Source organism: Bos indicus, chromosome 20 (genome assembly GCF_029378745.1).
Source record: "Bos indicus isolate NIAB-ARS_2022 breed Sahiwal x Tharparkar chromosome 20, NIAB-ARS_B.indTharparkar_mat_pri_1.0, whole genome shotgun sequence".
Classification (NCBI taxonomy): Eukaryota; Metazoa; Chordata; class Mammalia; order Artiodactyla; family Bovidae; genus Bos; species Bos indicus.
In genome coordinates, this window is record NC_091779.1 from 71571702 (window position 1) to 71597444 (window position 25743).

At 49.9% G+C, this 25743-nt stretch overlaps 2 protein-coding genes and 1 non-coding gene across 4 annotated transcripts; 1 reads left to right on the forward strand and 2 right to left on the reverse strand.

Annotated features, from left to right (window-relative positions):
- Window positions 1-8: 8 nt before the first annotated feature.
- Window positions 9-15729, forward strand: CCDC127 (coiled-coil domain containing 127). Of its 2 annotated transcripts, XM_070774926.1 has the most exons (4): window positions 22-150; window positions 1068-1115; window positions 1250-1380; window positions 13162-15729. In XM_070774926.1, the coding sequence occupies exons 3-4, from the start codon at window positions 1260-1262 to the stop codon at window positions 13815-13817; spliced, it is 777 nt and encodes a 258-aa protein (XP_070631027.1). In that variant the 5' UTR covers window positions 22-150; window positions 1068-1115; window positions 1250-1259; the 3' UTR covers window positions 13818-15729. The 2 variants fall into 2 exon arrangements, with proteins under 2 accessions (XP_070631026.1, XP_070631027.1); XM_070774925.1 differs by lacking the exon at window positions 1068-1115 and having other exon boundaries at window positions 9-150.
- On the reverse strand, window positions 8218-8320 carry LOC139178104 (U6 spliceosomal RNA). The gene has a single exon (XR_011562526.1). It is a non-coding gene; the product is annotated as a U6 spliceosomal RNA (small nuclear RNA).
- A 3794-nt stretch (window positions 15730-19523) lies between the features above and the next one.
- On the reverse strand, window positions 19524-25270 carry LRRC14B (leucine rich repeat containing 14B). Its single transcript, XM_070774919.1, has 2 exons — window positions 24320-25270; window positions 19524-20941 (listed from the first exon to the last, which is right to left on the reverse strand). The coding sequence occupies exons 1-2, from the start codon at window positions 25207-25209 to the stop codon at window positions 20296-20298; spliced, it is 1536 nt and encodes a 511-aa protein (XP_070631020.1). The 5' UTR covers window positions 25210-25270; the 3' UTR covers window positions 19524-20295.
- Window positions 25271-25743: the final 473 nt, after the last annotated feature.

The following is a 25743-nucleotide window of genomic DNA, read 5'->3' on the forward strand; positions in this document are numbered from 1 at the left end:
GTTCTACGTCGCCGCGCCCGGGGTCTTACGTCGCCGCGCCCGGGGGTCTTACGTCGCCGCGCCCGGGAGACTGGGAAACGCCGCGCCTGCGCAGAAGGGCTAGCGGGCGGGGGCGCTCAGGGCACCTGGTCGGCGAGTTCCCGGCCCGAGGTAAGTTGGCGTTTGGGGGGTCTTCTCGGGCTCCCCCAATTTCTCCTCATATCCAGACAATGTTTGGTTTTTCTGGAGATTACGGCAGTTTTGTGAGGCGGTACCAGGGTACCCGTCCCGTTGTCTCTCCGGGACGGAGCGGGAGTTCCGGTATCGGGCAGTTTGACGGCGGGCCGCCCGCTTGGACCGACGTTCCGGGGTCATCGGCGGGGCGCCCGGCCCGTTCGGGCCCCTCTGCGCGTCCCCGGGCGGCGGGTGCGCGGGCAACGTCTGGAGCCCGCTGTCCGAAGGGGAGCGCAGGCCCTGAAGTTTGTGGGGTCGGGGGCGGAGTGCCGCTCACAGCACTGCGCTTTGAGGGTCGTGAGCTTCCGTGCATCACATCTGACATTTTTTTTTTTTTAATTGTGCTGGCCACAAGCTCTTTCACATTAACTACTGAGCTTTTGTGTGTGTGTCATTTCTTTATTACCAATTAGGATTTTATACCTTTAGGTGTTAAGCAAGTATTTATTGGAAGTCCTATGAAGAGTCTTTGATGCTGAATTGAGTTTGTCTGTATTCACCTCCTATTTATATTTCAGTTGTTTGAGACACATCACGCTCCCCTACGATTTGCGAGTTGCTTTTGTCTGAGGTCTTATTTTTTTCTTTTAATCTCATAAGGCTCACTGCTGTGCAGCCCATACCTAGATCTGAACAAAGTTTTTTAAGAGAAAAAAAAAAAAGGACTCACATGGACCACATGCTGTGCTTAGTCTCTCAGTCGTGTCGGATTTTTTGTGACCCCATGGACTGTAGCTCCCCAGGCTCATCTCTCCATGGGGATTCTCCAGGCAAGAATACTGGAGTGGGTTGTAATGCCCTCCTCCAGGGGATCTTCCATCCAAGGGATCGAACCCAGGTCTCCTGCATTGCAGGTGGATTCTTTACCGACTGAACCATCAGGGAAGCCCAAGAATACTCGAGTGGGTACCCTATTCCTTCTCTAAGGGATCTTTAGGACCCAAGAATCAAACCAGGGTCCCCTTGTAGATGATATATTGTGAGCAATGTATTTTGTTCCATTTGTGTGGTTAACGATATTGTTATTTACTTTAAGGTGTATCTCCATGAATAACTTAAATGACCCCCCAAATTGGAATATCCGGCCCAATTCCAGGGCTGATGGAGGTGATGGAAGCAGATGGAATTATGCCCTATTGGTTCCAATGCTGGGACTAGCTGCTTTTCGTAAGTCATGATTCTCCTAACTTGTTTTCTGGGCTCAAAGTGTGGAGCTCAGAGATCTTGGGCTTTGAAACCTAACAAATGTTGACTGGGGAAAAGATGCACACTGTGTGAGCTGTGAAGACTATATCCCGGGATGTGTGTGTGTGTGTGCGCTCAGTTGTGTCCAACTCTTTGTGACCCCATGGTTTGTAGCCTGCCAGGCTCCTCTGTCCATGGGATTTTCCAGGTGAAAATATTGGAGTGGGTTTTCATTTCCTTATCCAGGGGATCTTCCCAATTCAGGGGGTCTTCCCAACCCAGGATCGAACCCATGTCTCCTGCACTGGCAGATGGATTCTTTACCACTGAGCTGCCTGGGAAGCACTATAAGCCCAGGAGAGAGCCTTTCAGATACCTGTTAGGAACTGCTCTGCAGAGGTAGAGGAGGAGCCAGGGAATACATGTGGTCAGGCTACATCTTGGTGAAAGATTACTCCTTCTCAGAAGAGAAAAGCCAGGTATCTCAAGTTAATGATTTTAATACGGGAAGGTGCAAGAATCTGGGGTCATTAAAATTCTTCCATAAGTATGTATCTTAACTATGTTGGGTCTCATGTATCCAAGACAGAGTGCATTCACCCTGAATGTCTTTCAGGGTGAACATGTAGGTCACTGACTTAATCATAAATGGCAGGCACCAGTCTTTGTTTACACAGACACATACTGTGTGTCCTGGTCAAATGATTTAACCCTTTGAGCCTCAGTTTCTCTGACATTGTAATTATCTTAGTGCTAAGTAAGACAAGATAGAGAGATTTTGTGTGGAGTGATTCAGTAACCATTCGTTCTTGTCAAAGCTTCGTTGCTCTGAAGGGGGCTCCCTTGCTTCAGTTGCCCTCATAAGCGCTAATGAGGAAGAATAAAGCAGCCATGAAGGAAAACCCATTTTGGATGTCTGTGTAATGTTTAGGGTATCAGTCTTTGGGAGATTTCATCCCTGAAACCTCTGCTCAGGCTGACTAGAAATTCTCTCTACATTGAATCAACTTTGTACCACTTTGGGGGAATTACCAGTCACTGGTCAGTTGTAATTTTTCCAGCTCTTAGTTTTTATCCCGACTATTGGGGTGGCCAAAAAGTTCGTTCAAGTTTTAAACTTGAACGAACTTTTTTGCCAATTCAATCCCTGATGAATTTCTTGATGGTTAGGAGTTGATTTTATGTTTTGTCATTGTTACAGAGGAAGAAACTTTACGCTTTTAGGTTTTTCTGGCTGGTCTAAGAATTAAATTGATATGAGTTAGAGTAACAGGAGAAAATAAAAGCAAAGTTCCTAACATCTACCCATTGGAGAGATCTGGGGCTTCCTAGGTGGCTTATTGGTAAAGACTGCCGCCTGCCTGTGCAGAGACGTGAGAGATGCGGGCTTAGTACCCGGGTCGGGAAGACCCCCTGGAGGAGGGCATGGCAACCCACTCCACTGTTCTTGCCTGGCAAATTCCATGGACAGAGGAGCCTGGTGGGATACGATTCATGGAGTGGCAAAGAGTTGGACACGACTGAGCACACATACAAGAACAACACCATAGGAGAGAGCCAGGAAAACTGAGTAACTCACCAAAGTGGCATAAGCGCTCACCTTGAATACCATCCTCAGCTAAAGACAAAAGAGGATGTTGGGGGTGGGGAGAGTTAGTTACCAGAGAAGACCAGGAAAAGCACAGTAATGGATGGTAAGGTTCTTGTGCAGATTTAGGTTGTAGCCTTTTTGTTTGATAACTTTGAAGCAATTTGGCTAACCTGTTCCTGGTAGAGTCAGGGAGACACCATTACAACTAGAGACTTCTCTCATAAATTTAAGTGTTTCTTGTGTTAGTCAGTCTCTAAGTCGTCTCCAACTCTTTGCAGCCCCATGGATGGTAGCCCACCAGGCTCCTCTATCCCTGAGCTTTCCCAGGTAAAAATACCACAGTAGGTTGCCATTTCCTTCTCCAGGGGATCTTCCTGATCCAAGGATCAAACCTGTGTCTTCTGCATTGGCAGGTGAATTCTTTACTGCTGAGCCACCAGGGAAGCCCCAAGTGTTTCTTATGAATGGGTAACTCCTAATTGGTTTTCAAAGTTTCTTCCACGTCTGCTGTTTCTTAGAAAATAACCAGTTGATATAATCCTTATGCCAAAGAGACCTTTTTTTTTTGGATTTGTAGGAAGTGGATTTATTTAGAGAGAGACACACTCCACAGAATATGGTCCATCTCAGAAGCAGAGGCCCTGAAATATGGGGTGGTTAGCTTTTATGGACTGGGTAATTTCATAGGCTAATGAGTGGGAGGATTATTCTAATTATTTGGGGAAGGGTGCAGGGATTTCCAGGAATGGGCCACAGCCTACTTTTTGACCTTTCATGGTTGGCTTTAGAACTGTTCTAGAGCTGGTCATTGTGTAATTTAGCATGCTGATGTATTACAGCGAGTGTATAACAAGGCTCAAGGTCCACTGGCAGTGGATCCTGCCATCTTGGACCTAGTTGGTTCTAACCAGTTGCAGGGAGATCAAACCAGTCAACCCTAAAGGAAATCAACCCTGAATATTCATTGGAAGGATTGGTGCTGAAGCTGAAGCTCCAGTACTTTGGCCACCTGATTGGAAGAGCCAACTCATTGGAAAAGTCTGTGGTGCTGGGAAAGACTGAACGCAAAAGGAGGAGGGGACGTCAAAGGATAAGATGGTTAGATAGCATCACCAACTCAGTGGACATGATTTTGAGCAAACTCTAGGAGATAGTGGAGGACAGGAGCCTGTCGTGCTACAGTCCATGGGGTCGCAAAGAGTCGGACATCACTTAGTGACTGAACAACAACTGCATGCTAAGTTGCTTCATTCATGTTCTACTCTTTCTAATCCTATGGACTGTAACCCACCAGGCTCCTCTATTCATGGGGTTTTCCAGGCAAGAGTACTGGAGTGGGTTGCCATGCCCTCCTCCAGGGAATCTTCCTGACCCAGGGATCGAACCCGTGTCTCCTGCATCAGCAGGCAGGTTCATTATCACTGGCACCAATGGCTATGTCATTCTTTTAGAAGTTGTGCCCTGCCCCCTCCCCTCCTGTTTCATTCTCCCTTCAGATTTTAGTCCCATGTTCTTACGGAAAGCAGAGGGGTGATGCTCCAATTTCTGTGGTTTCAAGGCTGAGGAGGGGTATCGACCCTATATGTCAGGGAGTAAAAATCTTTGGATGCCTGGTCTAGGGCCCCAGGGGCAGGATGGCTTCTTGCTTGCAGTCGCTTTGGGCTGGAATCCTCACATAGCTGTCAGCTTGATGTGGAGCTGTTGTACAGCTTCCACAGCCTTCCTGTGACTCTTCTTGATGATGAAGCACTTTTTATTATATCAGACTACCAAAATAGCTATCTATAAATGACAAAAAAGTTGTTGACTACAAAAAAGATACACAAGGTGAGAGTTGAGAGTTAAGTTTTATTTGGGGCAAAATAAGGACTGCATGAGGTGCAGTCCTACAAAATGAGGTGCTGGGAGGCAGCACCTCAGAAAGCTCTGAGAGAGGGCTCCAGAGAGGAAGTGGGGGAAGGTCAATATATAAGATTTTGGTGAAAGGGAAGTTGAATGCAATCAAGCACTCATTTACAAAAGGTTTTCTGCTAGTCACAGGAGCTTATGTCACCATGAAGGGATTTAGTGCCTTTTTAGATATGTTGTTCAGTTGCTAAGTTGTGTCTGACTCTTTGTGATCCCATGAACTGTAACGTGCCAGGCTTTCCTGTCTTTCACCATCTTCTGGAGCTTGCTCAAACTTAGGTCCATTGAGTTGGTGGTGCCATCCAACCATCTCATCTTCTGCAGCCCCTTTGTCTTCCTGACTTCAGTCTTTCCCAGCATCAGGGTCTTTTCCACTGAGTTGGCTCTTCACGTCAGGTGGCCAAAGTATTGGAGCTTCAGCATCAGTCCTTCCAATGAATATTCAGGGTTGATTTCCTTTAGGATGGACTGGTTTGATCTCCTTGCAATCCAAGGGACTCTCAGGAGTCTTCTCCAACACCACAGTTCAAAAGCATCAATTCTTAAGTGCTCAGCCTTCTTTATGGTCCAACTCCCACATCCCTAAGTGACTACTGGAAAAACCATAGCTTTGACTATATGAACACTTTGTTGACCAAGTGACATCTCTGCTTTTTAATATGCTGTCTAGGTTTGTCATAGCTTTCCTTCCAAGGAGCAGGTGTCTTTTAATTTCATGGCTACAGTCCCCATCCACAGTGATTTTGGAGCCCAAGAAAAAATTTGTCACTGTGTCCCCTTTTTCTCCATCTATTTGCCATGAAGTGATGGGACCAGATGCCATGATCTTAGTTTTTTGAACGTTGAGTTTTAAGCTAGCTTTTTCACTTTCTTCTTTCACCCACATCAAGAGACTCTTTAGTTCCTCTTCACTTTCTGCTACTAGAAAACTCATACTATCTGTTATTAAAAGCAGTATTTCAAGAAAACTTCGAAGAAGCCGAATCCATTCTTGGCCCAGCCTGCTTCCCTGGTGTCTCAGAGGTTAAAGCGTCTGCCTGCAATGCGGAAGACCTGGGTTCGATCCCTGGGTCAGGAAGATCCCCTGGAGAAGGAAATGGCAACCCACTCCAGTATTCTTGCCTGGAGAATCCCATGGACGGAGGAGCCTGGTGGGCTACAGTCCACAGGGTCGCAAAGAGTCGGACACGACTGAGCGACTTCACCTTCACTTTCTTTCACTCCTAACAAAAGCCATTTACCCAAGTAGATTTAATCCAGTCTTAGAAAATCTTGATCATGTAGAACTTTCTTTTCCAGTATTTTTTTCTCATTCTTTACACCTTCTTTTACTGAAAACATACATCCTACTTTCCTTTTAAGTTTTTTTTTCTTTTTCCACTTCAAGTTATTTTTATTGATGACAGATTTGCAGCATATAATAAGATCTTATTTGACCTTTAATAAAACTAGGTATAACAGAAATACTGTACTTAACAGTGATGATTCTAAAGACATGTCTGTATTAGTCAAATCTACAAACAAGTTATCTTCAATACCAGATATTAATTTAATGTTGAATATTTCCTAGATCACATGAACCCAAAATTCTTTCGGGCCAGTTTTATACTCCTGAGTACGTATATAAGCACTTTTGCTTAATTGCTCAGTTGTGTCCAACTCTTTGCAACCCCATGAACTGTAACCTGCCAGGCTCCTCTGTCCATGGAATTTACCAGGCACGAATACTGGAGTGGGTTGCCATTTCCTTCTCCAGTATAACAATTCAGTCAATTAAGTAGAGCTCTTTTCTAAATTAATTTTGGTAATACCATACATCTACAACACACAAACACAGAGACCTCACAGTTCTTATTTCAGACTTTCAGCCCTGAGCAGTTTGTTGTTGTTATTCAGTTGCTTAGCAGAAATGACCAGAAGCTAACTGTGGCTCACAGGTACTACAATGTAAAGCCCATCAGTTTTATGGTTGTTGTTTAGTCGCTCAGTCGTGTCCACCTCTTTGCAACCCCATGGACTGCAGCACACCAGGCTTCCCTGTTCTTCACTATCTCCCAGTATTTCCTCAAACTCACTCATGTCCACTGAGTCGGTGATGCCATCCAATCATCTCATCCTCTGTTGCCTCCTTCTCCTGCCTTCAATCTTTCCCAGCATCAAAGTCTTTCCCAGTGAGTCAGTTCTTCGCATCAGGTGGCCAAAGGATTGGAGCTTCAGCTTCAGCATCAGTCCTTCCAATGAATATTCGGCACTGATTTCCTTTAGCATTGACTAGATTGATCTTCTTGCAGTCCAAGGGACTCTCAAGAGTCTTCTCCAACACCACAGTTTGAAGGAATCAATTCTTCGGCGCTCAGCCTTCTTTATGGTTCATCTTCTGTTTGGTCACATCCATATATGACTACTGGAAAAACCATAGCTTTGACTACACAGACCTTTGTCAGTTAAGTGATGTCTCTGCTTTTTAATACATCATCTAGGTTTGTCATAGGTTTTCTTCCAAGGAACAAGCATGTTTTAATTTGATGGCTAGAGTCACTGTCCATAGTGATTTTATGGACAATAAAGCCTGTCACTGTTTCCATTTTTTCTCCATGTATTTGCCATGAAGTGATGGGACCAGATGCCATTATCTTAGTTTTTTGAATGTTGAGTTTTTTGTTCTAAGGCCAGGAAAAATTTTTTTCTTTGAAGAATTGAGTAGCTAGCTCAATGGTATCAAATGACTGCTACATTCATCTGTGTTGCAAAGTTTTTCCTTCCCTTATTTAGCTTAGGTTTATCACAGCTTTCTTCCAAGGAGCAAGTGTCTTTTAAGCTATGACAAACCTAGACAGTGTATTAAAAACCAGGGACATCACTTTGCTGACAAAGGTCCGTTTAGTCAAAGCTATGGTTTTTAGCTTAGCGGAGAAGGCTTCCCCCTTCCCTTCTCCACCACCAGTTCTTGTTAGACGGCTCCAAATGTCAGCTGTGTGGCCACCCATTCGGTTACTGCTATCTACAGGGATGTTCCAGTCTAGGTTTTAATAATCACCCTCTGGGTGCCTTCACACTCCATAGCCCAGGGTCTACTGAGGCCTTTGTTTCAGGTCCACATTTTGTCTGTTTCCTTCTGCTTTCTGTTAAAACCATCTCATGACGAGGGTGGTTCCCTTGACCCCCAAGAAGCAATGGTCTGTAGCCAGTCAGGCCAGAGAGATGAGTCTGCAGTGGCACACTGTGCTCCCTGAGTCATACCCCGTGGTTCTGGGTCTCTCTTAGGAATCTGAGAAACTGGGAAGAGTGCTGCCCTGTTGTGGGGTAGGTTTTTTTTTTTTAATTATATGGAACACTTGGCCAATTTGCATGTCTTCCTCGCGCAGGCACCATGCTAATCTTCTCTGTATCGTTCTAGTTTTTTTTTTTAATTTTTAGTATATGAGCTGCCAAAGTGAGCAAGCATACTTTTCATGGAGTGACTTATGTGCCTGGATTTCTCAGGTCAACGGGATTGAATAGAGAAAGCGGAGGCTGACAAGAGTAGCATTTATCAGCTTCATTTGTCTGCCTTTAGACTGTGCTCAGGCCACCTAACATCCATCGGTTTGATATAATTTCTTAATCTTGTAATAACACTTTTGGAGAATAAGTACAGGAATGCAGAATTAAAAGTTTTCTCTGATTGTATTACCTAAGCAAGATAACCAAAAAGAAAGAAATATAATATTTCTCAACCCTTCTCAGGGACAGAAAGCAGGAACTTCGAAAGTAAAGATTATATAAAAAGCTATAAAAGCTAGAGAAGAGTCTGAAAAAACAAATGGAAAATGAAAGTCACCACAGGGCCTTTCCTAGCCTCAAAATGAATTAATTGTAAAGCAGTTATCCTTCATTTAAAAAAAATGAAAGAACTCATTACTACACAGCAGCTGTAATTTTAAGCTTTCCACTTCACTCACCAAGTTCACTGCTCTAGCTACAGGCAACAGGCAGCCTTTTCTCAGCATTAAGTAAGGTTTTACAAGATACAGACTAGTGAGTTTTTATATAGCGACTCAGATAACCATTATATCTACTACTGTGGGCAGGAATCCCTTAGAAGAAATGGAGTAGCCATGATAGTCAACAGAAGAGTCTGAAATGCAGTTCTTGGGTGTGGTCTCAAAAATGACAGAATCATCTCTGTTTGTTTCCAAGGCAAACCATTAAGTATCACAGTAATAAAAGTCTATGCCCTGACCTGTAATGCTGAAGAAGCTGAAGTTGTATGAAGACCTACAAGACCTTCTAGAACTAACACCCTAAAAAGATGTCCTCTTTGGTATAGGGAACTGGAATGCAGAAGTAGGAAGTCAAAGAGATACCTGGAGTAATGGGCAAATTAGGCCTTGGAGTACAAAATGAAGTAGAGCAAAGGCTAACAGTTTTGCCAAGAGAACGCACTAGTCATGGCAAACACCCTCTTCCAACGACACAAGAGAAGACTCTACACATGGACATCACCAGATGGTCAATACTGATATTAGAATGATTATATTTATTGCAGCCAAAGATGCAGAAGCCCTATCTAGTCAGCAAAAACAAGACTGGGAGCTGACTGGGCTCAGATCATGGAACTCCTTATTTTCAAATTCAGACTTTAATTGAAGGAAGTAAGGAAAACCACTAGACCATTCAGGTGTAACCTAAATCAAATCCCTTACAGTTATACAGTGGAAGTAACAAACAGATTCAAGGGATTAGATCTGATAGAGTGCCTGAAGAACTATGGACAGAGGTTTGTGACATTGTACAGGAGGCAGTGATCAAGACCATCCCCAAGAAAAAGAAATGCAAAAAGGCAAAATGGTTGAAGAGGCTTTACAAATAGCTGAGAAAGGAGAAGAAGCTAAAGGCAAAGGAGAAAAGGAAAGATACACCCATTTGAATGCAGAGTTCCAAAGAATAGTGAGGAGAGGTTAGAAAGTCTTCCTCAGTGATCAGTGCAAAGAAATAGAGGAAAACAATAGAATGGGAAAGACTAGAGATCGCTTCAAGAAAATCAAGAAATGTCAAGGGAACATTTCATGCAAAGATGGGTCCAATAAAGGATAGAAATGGTAAGGATCTAACAGAAGCAGAAGATATTAGGAAGAGGTAGCAAGAATACACAGAAGAACTATACGAAAAAGATCTTAATGACCCAGATAACCACAATGGTGTGATCACTCTCCTAGAGCCAGACATCCTGCAATGCGAAGTCAAGTGGGCCTTAGGAAGCATCACTATGAACAAAGCTAATGGAGGTGATGGAATTCCAGTTGAGCTCTTTCAAATCCTAAAAGATGATGTTATTAAGGTGCTGCTCTCAATATACCAGCAAATTTGGAAAACTCAGCAGTGGCCACAGGACTGGAAGAGGTCAGTTTTCATTCCAATCCCAAAGAATGTTTAAACTAGCACCAAGTTGCACTCATCTCACACACTAGCAAAGTAATGCTCAAAATTCTCCAAGCCAGGCTTCAACTATATGTGAACCGTGAACTTCCAGATGTTCAAGCTGGATTTAGAAAAGGCAGAGGAACCGGAGATCAAATTGCCAGCATCTGCTGGATCATTGAAAAAGGAAGAGTTCCAGAAAAACATCTACTTCTCCTTCATTGACTATGCCAAAGCCTTTGACTGTGTGGATCACAACAAATTGGAAAATTCTTCAAGAAATGGGAATACCAGATCACCTGACCTGTCTTCTGAGAAATCTGTATGCAGGTCAGAAAGCAACAGTTAGAACCAGACATGGAACAACAGATTGGTTCCAAGTTGGGAAAGGAGTATGTCAAGGCTGTATATTGTCACCCTGCTTACTTAACTTATATGCAGAGTACGTCATGGGAAATGCCAGGCTGGATGAAGCATAAGCTGGAATCAGGTTGCCAGGAGAAATATCAATAACCTCAGATATGCAGATGACACCACCCTTATGGCAGAAAGCGAAGAAGACCTAAAGAGCCTCTTGATGAAAGTGAAAGAGGAGAGTGGAAAAGCTGGCTGAAAACTCAGCATTCAGAAAACTAAGATCGTGGCATCCAGTCTCATCACTTCATGGCAAAATGATGGGGAAAGTATGGAAACAGTGAGAGGCTTTATTTTTGGAGCTCCAAAATCACTGCAGACAGTGACTGCAGTCATGAAATAAAAAGCCGCTTGCTTCTTGGAAGAAAAGCTATGACCAACCTAGACAGCATATTAAAAAACAGAGACATTACTTTGCCAACAAAAGTCCATCCAGTCAAAGCTATGGTTTTTCCAGTAGCCATGAATGGATGTGAGAGTTGGACTATAAAGAAAGCTGAGCACCGAAGAATTGATGCTTTTGAACCATGGTGTTGGAGAAGACTCTTGAGAGTCCCTTGGACTGCAAGGAGATCCAACCAGTCTATCCTAAAGAAAATCGGTTCTGAATATTTATTGGAAGGACTGATGCTGAAGCTGAAGCTCCAGTAGTTTGGCCACCTGATGGGAAGAACTGACTCATTAGAAAAGACTCTGATGCTGGGAATGATTGAAGGCAGGAGGAGAAGGGGACAACAGAGGGTGAGGTGGTTGGATGGCATCACCGACTCAATGGACATGTGTTTGAGTAAACTCCAGGAGTTGGTGATGGAAAGGGAAGCCTGATGTGCCGCAGTCCATGGGTTCACAAAGAGTCGGACACAACTGAGGGACTGAACTGCACTGAAAATCACTGCATGTGGTGATTGCAGCCATGGAATTAAAAGCCACTTGCTCCTTGGATGAAAGCTACGACAAACCTAGACAGCATATTGAAAAGTAGAGACAGTACTTTGCCAACAAGTATCTGTATAATCAGTGCTGTGGTTTTTCAGTAGTTGGGTATGGATGTGAGAGTTGTATCATAAAAAATGCTGAGCACCAAATAACTGATGGATTTGACCGTGGTGTTGGAGAAGACTCTTGAAAGTTCCCTGGACAGTAAGGAGATCAAACCAGTCAATCCTAAGGAAATCAACCCTGATTTCAAATTGGGTTTGAAATTCATCTGAAGGACTGATGCTGAAGCTGAAGCTCCAATCCTTTGGCTACCTGATGTGAAGAGCTGATTCATTGGAAAAGACCCTGATGATGGGAAAGATAGAAGGTAGGAGGAGAAGGGGACAACAGAGGACAAGATGGTTGAATGGCATCACTGAATCAATGGATGTGAGTTTGAGCAAGCTCCAGAGATGGTAAAGGACAGGGAAGCCTGGTGTGCTTCAGTCCATGGGGTCACAAAGTGTTGGACACGACTGAGTGACTCAATAACAAAAGCAGCAATTCATAACGTGGGGCATATCCTATACCAGTGAAATCATCACACTGTCTTTTGTCTTGTTATCAGAAAAGACCAAAACTCTTACTCATAGGATGGAGAAGGTCTGGTGACAGCACCCAGAACCAGGCTCCAGCTGGCTGCAGGGTTTGTGGTCATCAGCTCTCTTTCTCACTTTGGCTTGTCAGTTTGTGGAGCAGAGCAGGGTATTACCCACCCCAACTGCCCACACCTTCTGTCTCGTATTTGTGAGGTTATGGTGGAGCTGTGTCTTGAGGCTGAAATTCTGACTTCTTACTTGTATGACCCCCTAGCAGGATATAAGCAGCCATCTTGGGCCTTACCTGTTTACTAGTGATGACCGGGCACAGCTGTGAACACACTTTGAACTTTTTTCAGTTCTATACTAACCTGGCCAACACTGTGAAGCATACTTACCCATAGTCATTTTGAAACCTCGCCAACGGTCTGTGGGGGCCCTGTGGCCAGAGTATAGGCACATGGTGCTAGGCCAGAGGTAGGTTTTCTCAGCCTTCAAACGTTAGGGGGCTGGAAGGGGTCTCTGCAGTCTTGTTCTTCTCTTTGGAGAGCCGTTATCTGATTTGAAGCACTTTGCATATTGTTTGTGTGCTTAATTGCTTCAGTCTTGTCTGACTCTTTGTGACTCATGGACTGTCCATGGGATTATCCCAGTAAGGATACTGGAGTGGGTTGCCATTTTCTCCTTCAGGGGATCTTCCCGACCCAGGGATCAAACAAGTGTCTCCTGTATTGGCATGTGGATTCTTTACCATTTGAGCCACCTGGGAAGCCCACATAGCTTCATACAAACTATTACCATTTTGTTTGTCTCAGGACTTAAGAATTTATTGAAATGCTCTATAGCTGCTTTATGTTTCCTGTAAATAGAGATTATAACTTGAGCTCTGATGTTCATTATGTGTGTTTTCCTCCCCCAAATTATTTGTGTCAGGCTGGATTTGGTCTAGGGAGTCGAGAAAAGAAATAGAAAAGGAGAGAGAAGCGTACCGTCAGAGGACAGCCGCCTTCCAGCGGGACCTTGAAGCCAGGTACCACGCCACAATCGCAGAAAGCCGGCGGGCCGTGGCACACTTGTCCCTGGAACTTGAAAAGGAGCAGAACAGAACAACTAGTTACCGAGAAGCCCTCATCTCTCAGGGGCGCAAGTTGGTGGAAGAGAAGAAACTTCTGGAGCAGGAGCGGGCTCAGGTCCTTCAGGAGAGGAGGCAGCCCTTGCGGAGTGCGTACCTGCGCTGCCTGGGCCAGGAGGAGGACTGGCAGCGCAGGGCCAGGCTCCTGCTGAGCGAGTTCGAGGCCGCGCTCACCGAGAGACAGAGCATCTACTGCAGCCTGGTGCTCCCGCGCCGCAGGCGCCTCGAGCTCGAGAAGAGCTTGCTGGTCCGTGCGTCCACCGACCCGGTGGCTGCAGACCTTGAGATGGCAGCTGGCCTCACTGACATATTTAAGCACGATACGCACTGTGGAGACGTCTGGAACACCAACAAGCGCCAAAACGGGAGGCTCATGTGGCTGTATCTCAGATACTGGGAACTGATCATTGAACTGAAGAAGTTTAAGCAGGTAGAGAAAGCCATACTGGAAAAGTAAGTCAGGAATCAACGGCTCCGGGTCAGAGTCCTGCATTTCGGGTTTTCCGACGTTCGCTGCTCCTCCTGCCAGTGCTCCCTTGCTGTGACCGTGCATGCACACCGCCGCCTCTCAGCAGTGGCCACGCCTGTCACCCTCTGAGCAGGACAGCGAGCCTCTGTCCCCTGCAGCAGCTGAGGACGCAGTCTCAGAAGCAGATCAATATTTTATTAAGCAGAACAGGATAACCTCACAGCTTTAGAGTAAAATTGTTTTTAAGAATGTCAAATACCGTGTTCATCCTATAAGTCATTTTGTCACTCCCTAAATAAGTTCTGTTTTCTCCTCAAATTATTTTTCTCTCTCCTAAAACTACAGTTAGAAGTTGTCAGGTAGTGGTGAGGACTGCCTCACAGATGGGAACAGATGGTGGTGACGCCAGCAAGGTTTCGTGGTGTGAAGCTCTTTCCCATCAGAGTGTTTCTGCTTTTCACTTGATAACCCTTGTGGGTGTTTGGAGTTTGCTGTGTCTGTATTCAGTAAGCACATACTATTTATTTAGGTTGGGGTAAAGGTAATTACAGTTTTGCATTGTTGAATTTTGCCATTTGATATTGAAATACATTCTTAAATAAATGAAGTTATGTTTTGAAAGTGCAAGTGTTAGTCACTCAGTTGTGTCTGACTCTTTGCGATCCCATGGGCTGTAGCCTGCCAGGCTCCTCTGTCCATGGGATTATCCAGGAAGAATACTGGAGTGGGTTGCCATTCCCTTCCCCAGGGGATCTTCCTGACCCAGGGATTGAACCCATATCTCCTGCTTCGCAGGCAGATTCTTTACTGTCTGAGCCACCAGGGAAGCCCGAGGTTACGTTTTACATCATTTTAATGCACATTTCTCACTTTATGTTTTTTTGTTAATGATTTATTACTTGCTGTTCATTTTAGACTAGGGAAATGATGTTAGACAAAAAGCAGATTTGAAGGATTTTCTTATTTGAGTTCAAAATAAGTCATAAATCAGCAGAGACAACTAGCAACATCAATGACGCTTTTGACCCAGGAACTGCATAACAGACATACAGTGCAGTAGCCGTTCAGGAAGCTTTGTAAAGGAGACGAGAGCTTTGACAATGAGGAGTGCAGTAACTGGCCGTCAGAAGTTGACAGTGACCAACTGCGAGCCACCGTCAGAGCTGATCCTCTTACAGCTACATGAGAAGTTGCCAAAGAACTCAGTGTCAACCGTTCTACAGTTGTTCAGCATTTGAAGCAGATTTGATAGGTGATAAAGCTCGATAACGTGGGTGCCTCATGAGCCGACTGCAAATAAAGTCATGTTTTGAAGTGTAGTCTTCTCTCATGTAACAACGACAAACCATTTCTCAATCGGATTATGATGTGACAGAAAATGGATTTCATATGACAACTGGCAATGACCAGATCAGTGGCTGGTGACGAGAAGAAGCTTCAAAGCCCTTCCCAAAGCCAAACTTGCACCATAAAAAGGTCATGGTCACTTTTGGTGGTCTCCTGCCTGTCTAACCCACTATAGCCTTCTGAATCCTAGTGAAATGACTACATCTGAGCAGTATGCTCAGCAGGTTGACAAGATGCACCAAAAACTGCAGTGCCCACAGCTGGTGTTGGTCAACAGAATGGGCCGAATTCTTCTCCGTGACAATGCCCAACCACATGTTGCACAACCAGCGCTTCAAAAGTTGAACAAATTGGGCTACAAAGTTTAGCCCCATCCACCATATTCATCTGAACTCTTGCCAGAGACTACGACTTCTTCAAACATAACAACTTTGCAGGGAGAATGCTTCCACAACCAGCAGGATGCATAAAATGCTTTCCAAGAGTTCATCGAATCCCAAGGCACGGATTTTTAATCCTACAGGAATGAATAAACTTCTCATTGGCAAAAATATGTTGGTTGTAATGATTCCTGTTTTGATTAATAAAAATGTGTTTAAGCATGTTTATAATGATTTAAAGTTATGATCCGAAACCACAGTTACTTTTTCACCAACTAAATATTAGCAATGGCCTGTATTTAAAACACCTGCAATTTGAAAGCAACAATACCACTTTTTCTGTGTGTAATTCCTTACTCTTTACAAGGCTTTTTAAAATAGATTATCTCAACTTTTTACTACAAACTTACGTCCATTTTCCACAGAGCTAATGTGAATTGGCCTTTGTGTGTGTTATGCACATCACTTGTGTCAGCCTGATCCCAGTCTTGTGCAGTGAGCACTCTTAATATCCTTGGGGTAGAGGCTCCTGAGACCACCCCAGACTTAATGACTTGTTGGGAGGTCTGAGGACTCAATGCTTGGCTGTTCTCATACTTGAGGCTCATCACATAGAAGGAGGACAAGGCCAGCAGAGGGATACGCACCTGGCAAAGGGGGAGACCACGCAGCTTCCAGCAGCCCCCCCACCCCGAGGGCCACATGGCCATGTGGACGCGCCTCAGAGACAGTGTCCCGGGTTTCTGTGGAGGGCCAGTCACATAGGCAGTCTGCCTGGCACAGACCCAAATTCCAGACTCCCAGAGGAAAGCAGGTGTGGGCGCTAGGGGCCACTCCTACCACTTGATGGTGGCAGGAGCCCTCCCCAGCCCAGGTCCCAGGCGCCAGCCGAGGGCCAGCCTGTCAGCAGCTTCCCAGGCCTGCAGTGAGCCCTTCTCTGCAGCCATCACGTCCAGGGTCATGCAGGTGGTCACAGGTCCAGTTCAGACCCAGGCAGCTGGGCTTCAGAACTGCACTGCCCCGAGTGAGACCAGGTCAGTTTTGAGGGACTGGCGGGTTTGTGGGCTGATGTGAGAGGTTCTTGCCTCCGCCTGAGGAACCCTGAGAGCAGCTGTGCTCTCAACAGGGCTCTGGTCTTGCTGGCTTAGACAGCCGGGGGCTTGACTAAGGCCAACTCGTGGAGCCTCAGGGCAGGGGTGGGGTGTGGTGGTCAGACCTCAGAGAAGAGCCAGAAATGGCTCGTGAATGACATCTTGAACCTTAGAGAAACTACCCTTTGGCCTCAGATCTCGTTTTATCTTCTCTGCTGGCAAACCAGCTCTCCCTGGCCCCAGGGTAAGAACAGCAGCCAAGTTTGGGGGCTGCGGGGTTGTGTGCTGCTGTGGCCTCTGAGTGGAGCAGGAGCCGGCTCTGGCAGCTGTGAAGGAGGCATGCGCCCTGCAGGCCCTCCAGCAAAACAAGGACCTGCACAGACCATGGGGCTGCCAGCAGCAGGCGGGGAGGGGAGGGGCGGGGCTCCTGGGTCTAGGAGCGGGCAGCTGATGAGAGAGCTGCAGGCTGAAGTCTCTGGGTCTCTGGGCACGGTGACTGTACGAGTCCTCTGGGTCTGCGGGTGTCTCCTAAGCTCCGAGTACACAATTGGAAAGAACCGTCTGGAACAAGAATTGTTAAGGTGGGACAGATGCATTGAAGCCCCGAAGCTGCATCCCTTTCTTGCCAGGATGGTCAGCAGGAAACAATGCTGCATTCCTGGAGGAAGGGCAATTATCAATCCACACAGGCCAAGGGGAGGTAACATGGTGGTCCCCAGACATCTAGGCTGTGGTCCTATAGGGTCTATCAGGGTCCCCATCGTCTCTCCATTCCATTCAACTGTCTGGCCCCTGGTAAGACTGGGTGGGTCTAGGCAGATGACGGCACCTCAGGCTCCCCAAGAGCAGCCTAGTTGAGCTGCCATGTAGCAGTTGCCGGTCTCCTGACCCTTGGCACTCTGTCCTCTTCCCCTGTGCAGTGTGGTTTGCCCTCGTGTGGGAGCTCTGCTGTCTGCTGCACGAGAAGCCCAAGGGTGGTCCTGGCCCTGGTGGGCACCCACGGTCACATTCACCGCCAGCATCACTGGGCATCCTCAGGACCACCAGTCTTGGGGTAGGCAGGTACAGGGAAAACCCACCAGGCTGCAAGCGGCATATTCAGTGTTGTGGCTGAGCGGGACCACAGCAACAAGTCAGTTCGATGCCCTGGGATGAGTGGGAGGCGTAGGTCCCACTCGGGCCATCTGTGCGCCTCTGAAGTGCTCCAGATGAGCCTCCCAGGCTCTTCAGTTTCACAAAAGTGGGCTATTCCTCAGGGTGGGGGGGGGGGGGCAGTTGGGAGTGTTCACCAGCAGACCCCTGTGTGGCCACTCCTGCCGTAGATCTCAGGTCCTGCGTTGCCACAGTCTCCCCCGGCTCTTCTCCAAAACAGCTGCTAGGCTCAGCCTTGGATGTGCCCGGTCCTACCTGCTGACCACTCAGAGGCCAGGTCATTGAAAAACTTCCAGAGACACAAACAGCAGAAGCTACTCTTCTCTTCAGAATTAGAACAAAATTGTTTCAAAATTTTGCCCTGTGCCTCCCAAGAGTTTCTTGCAATAACAAAGTCCACGTGGCTGAAATAGGTGCCAGTGAGACTTGACCAGTACAACACGTGAGGAGACGTGCAGGGGTGAGCAAAGGGCAGAGCTGACAAGTGCAGGGGGCAAGAAGCCACCATGTTGTCGCTCCAGCCCACTCTGTCACTGCTTTCCCAAAGACTCAGGGGCTCTTCCTGACCCAGGGATCGAACCCATGTTTCCTGTGGCTCTTGCATTGGGAGGCAGATTCTTTACCACTGAGCCACCTGGGAAACCCTGTGGAATACTATATATATTTGGTTTTGTTCAGTTGTTAAGTCATGTCCGACTCTTTGTGACACCATGGGCTGTACCACACCAGGCTTCCCTGTCCTTCACCAACTCCCAGAGCTTGCTCAAACTCATGTCTATCTAGTCAGTGATGCCATCCAACCATCTCATCCTCTGTTGTCCCTTTCTCCTGCTTTGATCTTTCCCAGCATCAAGGTTTTTCCCAATGAGTCAGATCTTCCCATCAGGTGGTTAAAGTATTGGAGCTTAAGCTTCAGCATCAGTCCTTCCAATGAACACCCAGGACTGATCTCCTTTAGGATGGACTGGTTGGATCTCCTGGCAGTCCAAGGAACTCTCAAGAGTCTTCTCCAACACCATGGTTCAAAAGCATCAGTTCAGCGCTCAGCTTTCTTTATCCAACTCTCACATCCATACATGACCACTGGAAAAACCATAGCTTTGACAACATGGACCTTTGTTGGCAAAGTAATGTCTCAGCTTTTTAATATGCTGTCTAGGTTGGTCATAACTTTCCTTCAGAGGAGTAAGCATCTTTTAATTTCATGGCTGCAGTAACAGTCTGCAGTGAATCTGGAGCCCAGGAAAATAAAATCTGTCACTGCTTCCACTTTTCCCCTCGTTGCCATGAAGTGATAGGACTAGATGCTATGATTTTGGTTTTTTGAATGTTGAGTTTTAAGCCAGCTTTTTCACTCTCCTCTTTCACTCCCATCAAGAGGTTGTTACTTTCTCTTTGCTTTCTGCCATTAGAGTGGTGTCATCTGCATATCTGAGGTTGGTGATAGTTCTTCCAGCAATCTTGATTCCAGCTTGTTATTCATCCAGCCCGGCATTCCACATGATGTACTCTGCATATAAGTTAAAGAGATTAGAACAGGCAAGGGTCCTGTGGGGGAAGGGGAGAAGTGGGTGAACTTTTTTGTTTAAATAAATCATTTTAACAAAGGAATACAAAAGGCCAACAAGCATATGAACATGCCCAGTTTCATGAACATCTAGGAAATACAAATTATTGCAAGACCTTTTTTTCATCCATTAGATTAAAAAAGAAAGAATACCATATCTGAATAAGCCACACTTCTGTTTTATTAGCATTAATATTTAATTACCTTAATATGCAGCACTCTGCACAAATCTGATCTTAGTAGAAACCAAGTCCAAACATTGGAATTAACCACTCCTGAAGCGCCAGGACTCAGCTGCCAGAAGGCGCCCCCTGAGCCCAGGGTCGGTGGAGGTGGGAGTGGGGGAGGCATCAGAGCCAGAGGTCACCTGCAGCTCTGGGCTCAGGCTGGCACCAGCGGAGCCCTCGCCTGCCACTTGCAGGCCAGAGGGCAGGAAGAGCCATTAACCAGCAAAGCCAGTGTCCTCGCTGGATAGGAATTTAAATATTCATACAGGGCAGCGCGGCAGACACCTGCACCCCGCAGCCCGAGCTCCGGTGTGCCCCTCGCTTTCACTCTCCTCGGCTGGTCACTTCCATCCGTGTGTCCAGAGAGGTGTCCTCTCTGTCCTTCCGCGCTCACACTGGCCTGTCCTCCCAGCACCCGAGCGCCGGTCCCGCCGCTGGACCTCACTCGACCCCCTACCGCCTGGGCTGCTCCTCGGCTCCCACTGCAGGGCATCTGGCCTGCTCCTCCCCAAGCCTGAGCATGGGGCTCAGTAAGACCCCCGTTCTGTCTTTGCTCCCAGGGAGAGGGGCGGAGGCAGGGCCGCGCTCCAGCAGCGTCCGGGTGTTTTCACCAGGAGGCGCCCAGCTGGTGGACGGGGTGATACTCGGGGCGGGGACCCTGGAGTCCGAGCTGCGGATGCACCCGTCTCGGACGTGCAGGGTCTACTCCATCTGCTTCAGCACTCTGGAGAAGTTTTCTAGAGCGGTTTTGAAAGCTTGCAGCAAGAAAGCTCCGAGTTCATTGCTGGTTTCCTGAATGTCCGGGTCGAAACTCCCGAAGAGGGGTGTGGAGACTTGGATGTCGTCCCGGCCGGCGCGCAGCAGCACCGCGCGCAGGTCTGCCGCAATGGCGTCGTATTTCTGCTGGTCGAACTTGGACATGGCCAGCTCGTCCTGGGGGTAGGCGCTGCCCTCAGGGTAGCAGTCCCGGGGCACTGGGAACTCCACGCACCGCAGCCGGGGGAGCTCGCAGAGCGCGGCGAAGAGGCGCCGGAGCGCGCGGCCCGACAGCGGGTTCCCCAGGAAGCGCAGCTCCCGCAGCCGGCGGCAGGTGCCCAGCGCCAGGCTCAGTGCGCCCACGTGCCGGTCCTCGAGGCCGCATTCCTCCAGGGTCAGGGCCCTCAGCGTGGGGGCGGCCTGGCCCAGCAGCCGGTGAAAGGTGGCCGGGAACAGGTCCACCAGGCAGTGCCCGCTGAGGTCCAGCACCTCCAGGTGGGCCGCGTGGATGCAGTTCGCCAAGAAGGTCATGTCTTCGTGGTTCAGGGCGCAGTTGCCCACGTCCAGCACTCTCAGCGGCGTCCGGAGGGGGCTGCGGGCAAGGTGGGAAATAGCGGCTGAGAGCAGGCCCCGGGGTGCTCTGGGGCCTTGGGGTGAATCCTGTTTCAGGCACAGCAGACTGTGGCTCAGAGCCGCACCCACCTACCCGGGGACTCCACTCAGCCTGAGAGCAGGACTGTTTTTCATTTTTAAGCAGTTGAACAAATCAAAATGAGAATATTTTGTGACATGTGAAAATGATATGAAATTCAAGTTTCAGTGCCCGTAAATCAAGTATAATCTGAACACGGCAAGACCTTCCTGTACCTCCTGTCTGCAGCTGCCCGGGTGCAACGGAAGGGCTGAGGCAGCAGGCAGTGTAGCCACCTGCAGCAGAGGCTCGACTTTACCTGAAGACAGGCCTGGCCTTTGTCCTCAGCCACCCAAGTGATCAATCTCTTTTGTCAACAGGGCTCTGTGTGTTCACAAGCTTGTTGTGGGGCCGTGAAGTGCCTGTGAATTGGTAGGAAACGAAACCCTGGCTTGGCTCCGAATGAAGGGCTGGAGCGCACAGGCTTTTAGGGCAGGGAGGGGTCCATTCTTAGCTTGCCAGGGACCTGAAGACCCTCCTGTGCTCTGAGTAGGAGTCCTTGCCCCGCTCAGTGGCTCTCACAGACCCACACCCGCCCTGGGGATTCCTGGCCTGGGTCTGGGGTCACCGAGCTGAGCACCGAGTGTCAGGACGTGGGGGTCCACACTCCACCTGCCGGCTGGGGCTCCTCTACCACCTAACCCTACATCTGTACTCTGGGCCCAGAGCTCCTGTGGTCTTCCAGCTGCCGACACAGCAGAGTGCCTGCTGTCCCCCTATCACGGCTCTGCAGGCTGTGGCTCAGGCCCTGAGCTGTGCGGAGTGTTTCCACCGACATCTCTGTCATGCCCACATCCATCCATAAGGAGCCCTCTCCCCAGCTGCCCTGCCCCAACCCTTAAGGGGCCTCTTGTGTGGAAAAGGGTCAAAGGGCAGGCCTGACTGCCAACGTGTGTCTGGGAGCTTGGATTTGGGAAAGGCCCCCCACTCAGCTGATAAGGGGCCCCTGGCCTGAGCTGTCCGCACAAGCAATGTGGTGCCTGCTGACACAGGCCTCCTTCTGGGATCTGAAATCTCTGTGCATGCCAGGCCGAGGTGCCCTCCCAACAAGCCCCCAATGAAACCCCTGGGCCTGGGTCTCCAATGTGCTCCCCATGTGTCTGGAAAGGCGGGCCCCGAGCCCACACACAAACATGACTGCTGTGTGGCGGCACCCTGGGACAGTCCTGCATTTGTGGTGCCTGGGGAAGCGCACTCACAACCAGACGACCCGGCACAAGCCCGCAGGGCCGTCTCGTTGGCTCCGCCCTGACATCACCTGTCTTCCCGAAGCTCTGCACACTCGGGCTTCAGTCAGCTGGTCGCTGAGAGCCTGTCCAAAGCCCCAGAAGGCGCAGGTGTGCCATGTGTCAGGCCTAAGTGGAAAGGAGGCAGACAGGTGCGTGCCCGTCATCACAGCCATCTGCATCTCGGCTGTGAGTCTTCCCAGGGAGTCACCAACCTGGGAGCCGTGGGAGGACTGCCCTGTCTGCCGGTCTTCCCATCTCTCCACCTGGGTTTGCTGTGTGAGCCCAGGGAGCCAGGGCAACCCTTGTCCTGTGGGGCTGATCACCCCAAGTCGGGCTCAGAGCCTCCAGGGCTTGACCTGGCTCTTCCCTACCCCCGTTCTTCCCCCCTGCTCCCTTCCTCACCTGTCCTTCAGCCCCCAGCCCAGGCCGCCCCCTCCGTGTCTCCCAGAGCCGGCCTCAGCCCCAGCTCAGGCCCTTGACCTGCAGGGTTCCTGCCGGTTCACTCTCCCCAGGCCCTCCACTCACTCAGGGGCCAGGTCTCTGCTCAAAGGTCACCTTGGAAACCGACCTTCCCTGACCACACAACCGTCTACTCCCTCCCACTTAGGCCTGACACACCGCACATCTGGGCCTTCTGGAGCTTTGGACGGGCTCTCAGCGAGTGTGCAGAGCAAAGGGTCAGGGGAGACAGGTGATGTCAGGGCGGGGCCAACGAGATGGCCCCGCGGGTTTGTGCCGGGCTGTCTGGTTGTGAACGTGCTTCCCCAGGCACCACAAGCGCAGGATTGTCCTGAGGGTCCCAGGGCGCTGCCACACGGCAGTCGTGTTTGTGTGTGGGTTCAAGGCCCGCCTTTCCTGAGCTGGGCAACTACCTGGTTGAGGAGCCGGGGTGGGGGATGGGGCGGGGAGCCCAGGTGCCTCAGGGAATAGAGGCCATGCAGGCCCTGGCCAGCCGCTGCTTAAAGGAAAAATTCTGGTAAGCCACGGCTCCCTAAACCAGAGAAGACGTCCTCACACTCATTGGCTCAAGAAACGAGAAGTTATTTTCCATAATTTTTGTAAGTATATTCACAGCTGGTGGCTGTCAAGGTGGCGACCCTCGGTGGTGCCCTCCCCTGGCCTGGTGACCGGCCCTCACCACACCATGAGTGGCAGCATCGGCGTCGTACTCTGCAGGGAAGGTTACAGGAGCCAGAGGGCTTGCGGAGGGGTCCATGAGCCAAGGAGTTGAGGTCTCCTATAGCTCAGATGGTAAAGAATCCTCCTGCAATGCGGGAGACCCCATTTTGGTTCCTGAGTTGGGAAGATCCCCTGGAGAAGGGTTAGGATTAGGGTTAGGGTTACCCACTCCAGTATTCTTGGGCTTTTCTTGTGGCTCAGCTGGTAAAGAATCCGCTTGCAATGCAGGAGACCTGGATTCGATCCCTGGGTTGGGAAGATCCCCTGGAGAAGGGAAAGGCTACCCACTCCAGTATTCTGGCCTGGAGAATTCCATGGACTGGAATCCTGGAGGATTCCATAGAGTCCATGGGTTGCAAAGAGTCGGACACGACTGAGCGACTTTCACTTTTCCCTTTTTTTCAGTGACAGCCATGAAAATGAGCATGGAAGTGGATCATTCCACTTTCCCGCCGGACAGGCCTTCAGGAGAGACCACAGCTGCCCCCACAGGGCTCCTGTCTTGCCCACAGGAGCCCCAGCACTGGGGTGCTTTGTTACACCAAAAGGTAATTAATACACTGTGATGGAGTTACTTCTATGTTGCCTGCTTGCTAATCAGGACTCTTGTCTTTTTCTTACTGACTGGAGAGTCTCCTTTGAGGCGTGGGGCTCCCAGGTGGCCCCCAACGGCCAGTCCCAGCTGGGCTTCCTCCCTCCCCATGGGTCCTCTCTGGCTGCTCTGGGCTGGGCAAAACCCACAGGGACCGGGCCTTGTGCCTTGTAAGTAACCAGGTCTGTGCACAGCCCTGGGCCGCCCTGACCTGGGCTGAGGGGCTGAGGGCAGATGCCCCCCACCCCCGCCCCATCCTTCCGGTCACCCCAGACTCACCCAAGCAGTGTCTGCAGCTTCCCGGTCAGCGTGGAGAAGGCCATGTGCAGCTCCGTGAGCTGCGTCATCCTGCTGAGCGCCCAGGCGATGGAGGCGAGCAGGGGCTCCTCGCCGTCAGAGGCAGGGGTGCTGGCGGGGGGCGCATCAAAGGCCTTGGCAGGCAGGGTGAGAGAGACCAGCCGCGGGAAGCCCCCCTGGGCCAGCAGCTGCTGCACGTGGCCCGCGTGCAGACGCACGTTGTGCACCACTTCCAGCCGGCGCAGCTCTCGGGGCCCTGCCAGGCGCAGCACGTGCAGCAGCTGCCCTGGGTCCAGGCTGTCGGCCCGCAGCGAGAGGCAGCGCACGCGCAGAGAGCCGGGGCCCGACGGCCCCAGGGCGCGCGCCACCACCTCAAAGTTGCCCGCGGTGACGAAGACGTCGGCCAGGACCTCGATGGGGCGCCGGGTGGCGCAGGGCTGCTTCTGCAGCTCGCAGCAGGTCCTGGCCAGCAGCTCCGTCCGGCCCCACCTGCCCAGCGCCCGCCCGCAGGGGCACCTCTGCACCTGTACGTCTCGGATGCCCGTGAGGTCAGCCACCCGCAGCCGCCGGCGGCCCCCGCCCTGGAGCACGTGATCGGCCAGGCCGCGTACGCAGGCCTCCAGGCAGGCCCGGCAGGCCCGGTCCCGCAGGTCCCCAGCGTGGTCCGCGCTCGGACCCAGCAGAGGGCCCAGCCGGAACTCCTCCAGGGGCCAGCGCTCGAGCAGAAGGCGGATCACGGCGGACTGCTCCAGCAGGTAGCTGGCTTTGAAGAGCAGCGGGTATAGATTGTGGGCCACGGCGTCCAGGCTCTGCTGGGCCCCCAGAGGGTGGGACACCAGGGCCTCCGCGGAGATGAAGCGCAGCGACTGCATGGCCCACCTGCGGTCGCTGGGACAGGACCGAGCTGCCCCCTGTGCTTCTGCCGAAGGCCAGCCCCCTTCTCGCCTATTTTTAGCTGCAGCTGCTACAAGCAGCTTGCCTTAGACGGGGTGGGGAGCCAGCCCTCTGGTCATCTGATGGCTATTTTTGTCCTGGGCGCCCATTTGGCTCTGGCTGTGGAGGCGTCTGGCTGTGGCTGGCCTGTCTTGAAGGCGCTCAGCTGCGGAAAGCTGAGCTCCTCTGGTGCTTGGCTGGGGGAGGGCGTGGGCCATTGGAATTGCCGCCAGTGTTCACTTCTGGTGTGGCCTGTCCTGGGGGCACCCATCCCCTCCGGGGAGTGGGTCTGCCCCATCCCTGGGCTGGCTCCACAGCTAGAGGGATCAGCAAGCCTTTCCTTGGACCCCTGGGCCTGAGTCCCTCCCTTGGCCCCGCGTCCAGAGTCAGGGACGTGGCAATGAGCATGGGCTGGGCTCTCCAACAACTGTCTCCTGATTTTAGGAGAAGGTTCATTGTCACTGAGGACCCAG